The following is a 6951-nucleotide window of genomic DNA, read 5'->3' as shown; positions in this document are numbered from 1 at the left end:
TCGATAATTATATCCGTTCGGAGCCTACGCAGAATTAGCCTGAATTGCATGGTAACTGCTGCTGCTTTAAAATTTTTAAAAATTACTCATAATTTTCCCAAAGATTACCAAGATCTCGAGTGCACAATGTCATCAGCGTAATGAAGAGTAAACATTTATGCTAATAATCTGCAATTTTTTTCATCAGCTATAAAGACAGAGGCTATATAGCCGAAAATTTCAGTCCTATTCTGCAAGCGCAGCGCTGCAAAAAGCCTGCGGCGCTCGGAGGCGCCTGGTCCTGGAGACCTCTTTCCACTCTTTACTCTCAGGATAGGAGGATGGGGCTGGGGGCTTCTTTTTGGTTTTCTGGTTTTGTTTTGATCTGGTTTGGTCGGTTTTGTATTTCCTATTTTTCCTTTTTATTTCCTTTTTTTTTCTTTTTTGCCTTTTCTTTCCTGTCATTCTCCCAGACAAATGCCGCCTTCGACCCTTTTGATTTGATCTAGCAAAGATTGTGTCCAGATTATCTGAAATTGACACTGAAGAAGGTAAGGGTGGAAACTGGTTTCATTTTTCAGAGGGTTGGAAGGCTGCAATGCGCCCGCCGCGGTGGCTCCCGCTCCGGGAGTAGGAGGGTGGGGGAGTGATTATGTATGCACCAGCTAATTCTTCCATCAAAACTTCTTGTCAGCGATGTCAGGATTATTTTTTTTTCTTTTTATAAAAACACTTGATGTTTCAGGAAGTGTTAATCCCTGAAGGTTGGGGGATGAGGGCGGGGGGTAGCAAAGGAGTGGGTGTGGGTGACATGTTTCTTGAGCCTGGGGAAGGCACCCTTTAGAGCCGTTTGCCTGTCTACACTGGAGTTGGGGTCTGCTGTGGAGCTGGGGACTGAAGAAGGAGGGTTTCTTTGAGTCAGGGAGGGAGACACCCTTACCCTCCGTACTGCATTTGATGGAGGTGCCTATGGCTTGTGCAGGATGAGGAGCAGAAAAGTTCACTTTAACCTGTGATTTCAGGATGTTTAGCCCAGGCGGTGGCTTGACAAAACCCAGATAATTCTGAAATCGGTTGTTAAAAGATACAGAAAGAAGTAGATAGCAGGATGAAAATGCACAGCTTAGGACCCGAGTTGCTTCTTTCCTCTCAATTTTTCTTGGGATCAACTATCTCAGGTTCTATATCCAGCGCCCGGACCTACCTTTCCATAGGTGACAGAAATGGGCAATTTCTTCAAGGGGACAGATTTAGTTAATTTTTTCACTAAATGATTCTAAGAATAAATTCATATTTCTGTGCTCATAGATGGGAGAATTTTTAAACTTTTTTGTGGCTCTTAAAATTAGCGCAGAATAGGGAAGGCTGAAGAGCCATCTGACCCAGCCCAGGTTCAGATCCCAAAAAGAAAGAAAGAAAAATGCAACGTAAAAATCAATGAAGGAAAGCTGTGAACGATAAATACGTTTCCAAATCTTATATTTTAAAAAATGTTGCCTAGAATGAGAAGCTGGGTCCTTCCACAATGAGACTACTACTTGAAGGATCACTCAGTCCCAGGCTTATGAAAGCCAAGGCCAGTGAGAAGGGGAATGGGGATTGTTGCTTGTGCCCCTCCACCCCCCTCCACCCCTGCCCCTTTTAGAGCAAGTGTGTGTGAGAGAAGATATTAAAGAGGTATCTGTTGTTTGGCAATTTTGCTAAGTCTGTCTTCACTACTTCGACGCTGTGCATTTGCTAATTTGGAGGCCTGGCCATTGACAAGCTTGCTCCATACACCTGCAAGCAATTTGCCGGCTCCGGTACCAGAGAATTGCAGAGATGGCAGCTCGCACCTATTTGATTTTTTTTTTTTCCCTTTTCTCAATGCACAGCAAATTTGGCTTTCAGTGCGTTATCTCTTTTGTTAATGCAAAAAGATTCCCTGGGCGAAAAAATTGCTCATAATTACCAGAGAGATGGGGAAACTGCATTAGAATAAATAAACCTGAAATTACTGTAATTATGTTGTGTTTGATGGGCCCGGCTTGTAATCAAGAAGAGAATACAGTGAAATGATGCTGACCCTCTTGGGTTTGCAGCTGTACGCGCACTTTGGGGTCTTTTTTTGCAGAAAAGAGTCATTTTGATAATCATTAAGCTGTGTGTAACCTATTTCAGAAGTGTTTTAAAATGAGGTTCACATTTTTTGAACAAGGGGGAAAAAAATCCCAAAATTGCATTTTGCCATTACAGACTCATACATAAGGAAAGGTTGTGTTTTCTAAGTGACAATTGTTAAGACATAATATTCGAAATCAGTATTTAATCATTATAATGAGGTATTGTTTAAATATAACCACCTTTAGATTATTCATAGTTTAATTAATATACTCATTATGAAAATCTTTGAATCAGATATTTGATGAACTACTTGTCAGTAACAAGGCAGCATTAATTAGGCCTATATTGAGATTAACATTTTTTAAAAGTGCAACTGCTTATAATTATAATAGAGCCTAACTAAAGACCGCCTTCGTTGAGCTAAAACTAATAATTTCTCTATTTGAACTGTTAGCAAGAGATTATTAAATTAGTATAAGCTAATATCTCGAAATATTAAAATCCGCTTGACCAAACAGATTTTTGCCTGTGGCTTCAGGCGCTGGGCCCTGGCTGCCGCACCGGAGTCGGATGCGCGAGAGCAATCCGCCAAAACTCCCCTCTAGCAAAGTCACATCTCCAGGCAAAACCGAATCCCGGAAGGTCCCTACCCCGCGTTGGAACCCGGTCTGGGAAACCAGTTCTCTCCCAGCTTTGAGGCCCGTCTGCTCCCGGTCTCGGAGATCTTATCTCCCGCATTTGCGCTCCGGGTTATGGGGGCCCGCAGGGCAGGACAAGCTCCAATCCCAAGCCCTGTGGGGGCCTCGAGGTCCCCGGGCTCCATCCCCCACTACTTCCCCAGCTCCCTCCATCACCGCCCCTCCACCACTTCCCCTCCCCTTCCCAAAGGGCGTCAGAAGAGCCTGGAGCATCTGCTCTTTCACCAGCACCAATTGAAAAATGGGTGCTTGTCACAACACAGATCACTGCCTTCCCTGCTTTGCTCCCCACCGCGCGCTGCAAAGGGCCCCCCAAAGCGGAGGGCCAGCCCGCAGGAAGCAGTGTCGGAAGGCGAGTGCGAGGGAAGCGGGAACCGCTCCAAGCAGCCCGTCCCGGCCCGCAGCTTCACCGAGCTTCCTGAGCTCAGCTGCAGGGTCTGGGATTGGGGTTTGGGGCGAGACGCCGGGCCACCGGGTGGAGAGAGCCAGGCGGGTTCTAGTTGCTCGAGAGTCCACATTCTCCTGGAAAGAACTCATCAGAGAGTTCCACTGAAGGCGCCCCCTTACTGGCCTGGCCTCGGGACTTTCGGGCTAGAGTGGGGGGTGGGGGTGGGTGTCTTCGGCCAGCTCCTGGGTTCCAAGGAGTCAGCGGACCCTTTCCGCCCCTCCCTTGGAATTTCCATCTGAGGCGCAGAGAGAAGCTGGGGATTAGGCGGGATGAAGCCTCCCGTAGAGGATGGGCCCGATGGGTGGGAGTGGCTGTGGAGGGGCCCAGGTGGCGCCTTGGGACTGTCCCCCGGAGCTCAGTGATTGACTGGGTGTAGCCTGACAGACGTGTCCTTCCGGCCCCTTTCCGGTGTCTGGCCGCGTCTTTTCCGCGTCGGGATCGGGAGCCCTGCGGGCAAGCAAAAGCCGGAAGGCGAGATCGCCGCGAAGGCGAGGGGCCAAGCCCCCAGTGTCTCTGCTTTCAGTCGTCTAGGCTTCCGGTGAGGTGACTGGGTGTGGGGGGCACTCAAGTCTCCCTGGCCGGCTGCCTTTGAGCTCTGCTTTCATCTCCTCTCAACCAGCCTTCACAGTCCTTTTGGTTCCAGAACCCCCCCCCCTTCACACAGCACCTGTTCCTGATCCCCCCCTTCCAAGGCCCTGGCCAAGAGTCACTGCCCACCCTCTAACCCAGGTAGGGATCAGACCCCTTGGGGGTCAGAAGCAGGGCAAGATAAACGGTCCCAGCGGCTAGGGAGGGCCTTGCCGGTGATTCTGGTAGTCTGGAGCAGGAATCTACCCCTGCCGCTATGTGTCCCGAGAGGTGGAGGCTTGGCCCAGCCCACAGAACCCCCTCACACAGCACACCAGACAGCAGTTCTTTCTCGAAACCATAATTTTACTGTCTCAGAGAAACTTTATAACTTATTTACAAAGTTCTTTTTTTTCAAGATACAAATCAATAAGTTAACATTCTCAATATAAAACTAAACTTTGACATAGAGAACACAAAACACGGTTGATTTCAACTGATCACATTTTCCAAATTTCACAAGTAAAATGTCAAGATTCTCATTTCACAAAGCATCGGGTTTTACGGCCACACACAACAGAACGGAAAAAAGCTAAGCTTGTGCAACATGTTTACAGAACAATAATAACAATAATAATTAACAACAATAATAATATGTACAGCGATTAGATCCTGCACTGGAGACTAGGCGTCCAGGGTGCTGCCTGGCATTATTCTGTGGTTGAGCCTCTGGGGCTTAGTGCTGCTTTTGTCTTACTTTAAAGCTCGCTGGCTCTAGGGCACTCCTTTCTGCCTGCCTGTTTTTTCTTCACTGCCCATCGGTCCTCTCCCTTGCTTCCCAAGGAGGGAATTAGGATTTTCCTTCTTGTCCAGGCAAAGCGACCAAAGTGTTTTTCCCGAGATGAGAAAATTGTGTTGCTTCATTTCTCTTTTTTTTTTCTTTTAAAAATAATACGGAACATGTAAAAATGCAAAGCATTAGGTTCCAACCTCTCCATACCAGCGAAGTACAAAAGTTACTGTAGAAGTTAAAAATCACCAGGTCCTCCTTATTCGTTTTTCCGGGTGCGTTTAAAGTAATCGGTGCTTTCGGACCGTGCGCTCCTCGCGCCCCACAGAACTGCGAATTGGCCAACATTCACCCTCAGGCGAAGTCCATTTCTCAATAAATAAGAACCCCTCCCTCCAGTTTCCCCCCAGTTCCCGAACGAACTACACAGATGGTGAGGCAGGCCCAGGAGAAGGTCCGAAAGGGCAAAACGTCCCAGCATGCGGAGCTGGGACCCGGCGGCCCGTGCCTCTTCCGACCTGGTGACTTTTTTCAGAGGCCGCAGATTGAGGACAGTGGACGGACGAGGACCTCGACTTCGTCAGCGCACAGATACACAGCGAAAGGAGACAAGAGACGGACAGAACAGAAAAGAGCTTTTGCTTTTTCTACATTGTTTTTGTTTTTCCTGATAGTCCCACACAGCTGAGGGTCGGCAGGTCGGGTCCAGCTGGCTCGTCTTGCCGCTCTGGCTGTCTCGGGCAGTTGTGCCCGCGCTCCGAGGCCGCTGTCTGCTGTCGCCGCGCGGCCCAGGCCGGGGCGAGGGCGAGCGCGCGGGCGCCGGGAAGTCGCCGGTCCAGACCGCGCGGGACTCCAAGGAGTTGGCGGGCGTCCTGCCTTCGCTGTTCCTTCTTCTTTCCCCCCCGGGTCCTTCTCCGGGTCCAGGGCTTGCGGACAGGGTGGATGGACCGGGAGGCGGGAGGGGCCCGGGCCGGGGGGAGACGGGAAGGAGGCGGGAGGGTGCGGGCGGGCAACCTCACATGAGTTGGGGTTGCTGCATAGCTTCTTGGTGCGCCGAGGGGTACCACGACGTATAGCTGGGGATGTAGGAGCCCGCGCTGCCGCCCGAGCCCTTCCCGGATGAGGTGTTGGGGTTCCAGCCCGGCGGCACTGGCGGGGAGGCCGCAGACAGCGCCCGGCCGTTGGCCAGTGCGCTACCCTCCAGAGCCGCCCCGCCCTGCTTCATCAGTTTCTTGAACTTGGAACGCTTGTTCTGGAACCAGATCTTGACCTGCAAGAGCGGACAATAATGTGACTGGGCTAGGTCCATTGTGCCTACCGTGGTCGTCAGGGAGATAAGGGGGCTGTGTGCGGGACAGTCGAGGAAGGATCTCCCTCTCTGCCCTGTGCCACTGGGCAGCTCTCCGCTGGAGGAGCAGAGCCCCACCATCACCTATAAGAATCAAAGCCTGGCAGGCCCGGCTGCCGGCCGCCGGTGGCCCGCAGGGGCAGCTCTCAGAGAGCCAAGGGGGCGTGGTGGTGAGGAGTGAAGGTGGGGGGGGGGGGGGGTCCAGACCTTCGCTTGTCAGGAACTCAGCCCGACCCTGGCAATAGTCTGGGGAAGAAGCAGCGCCTGCACAACATGGAGTCTTCAAGTCCAATATGAACATCAATAAAAGAATCGTGTGGAGGAAAGGAGTGGAGGAAATTTATTTGCAATGCCACCTGCTTTCTCCTTGCTCCATTCTTTCTGCCCTTGAGTGAGTTGGGGGCTGACTGAGGAGGCCAAAGGTTTCGTTAAACTTTTCATTTGGACTTAAATCAACCTTTAAGTGTCTTAGTGTCTGTTTGCGCTCCCCAGCTCTGCTCCAAATCCCGGCACAGACGTTGGAAACCTGCGCCAGTCGTGATCAGAAAGCCCACGGGCTCCCCAAAGTCTTAAGCGCAATCCGGGAAGGAAGGTCCCGTTTCTCCTCCAGGGTCTGGGACTTGGGAGGTGAGAAGGCGGAGGAAAGGATTTCCTCCTATCCCAACCGGGTGAGAAAGAGGAGGAGGAGGGAGACAGAGGCTCCGGCCCGGGCCCTGAGTCATTAGCCACACACTTTAAAGGCAAAGAAGGGATTAAGCCCAGCGTCTATTGTTCCAGTTGTTCGGGCACGTGTGACCCGAGAGTCCCCAAACAAACGTCTAGGGAAATCCTTCCTCGCCCTAATCAGATTGTCCAAGGGCCGAGGGCCGGGCGGCCGGTAGCGTGGAGTACACAGTGCAGCGACAGAGCCAGAGCCAGGGCAGAGAGAACGAGGAAGGAAGGAGAGACGCAGGGAGAGCCAGGGGTGGGAAACACACACACACACACACACACACACACACACACACACACACACACA

At 51.1% G+C, this 6951-nt stretch overlaps 1 protein-coding gene across 2 annotated transcripts in view; it reads right to left on the bottom strand.

Annotated features, from left to right (window-relative positions):
• Positions 1–4140: 4140 nt before the first annotated feature.
• Positions 4141–6951, bottom strand: part of DLX1 (distal-less homeobox 1) — a 5090-nt gene continuing 2279 nt past the window's right edge. For both annotated transcript variants that reach the window (XM_040475391.1, XM_040475393.1), the window contains exon 4: positions 4141–5855. In XM_040475391.1, coding sequence (XP_040331325.1) covers positions 5601–5855 — 255 coding nt within the window. In that variant the 3' untranslated portion in view covers positions 4141–5600. The remainder of the gene's footprint in view (positions 5856–6951) is intronic.

This window comes from Herpailurus yagouaroundi, unplaced genomic scaffold (assembly GCF_014898765.1).
Source record: "Herpailurus yagouaroundi ecotype Mexico unplaced genomic scaffold, PumYag 140, whole genome shotgun sequence".
Classification (NCBI taxonomy): domain Eukaryota; kingdom Metazoa; phylum Chordata; class Mammalia; order Carnivora; family Felidae; genus Herpailurus; species Herpailurus yagouaroundi.
This window is presented reverse-complemented; position numbering and strand designations above follow the sequence as displayed.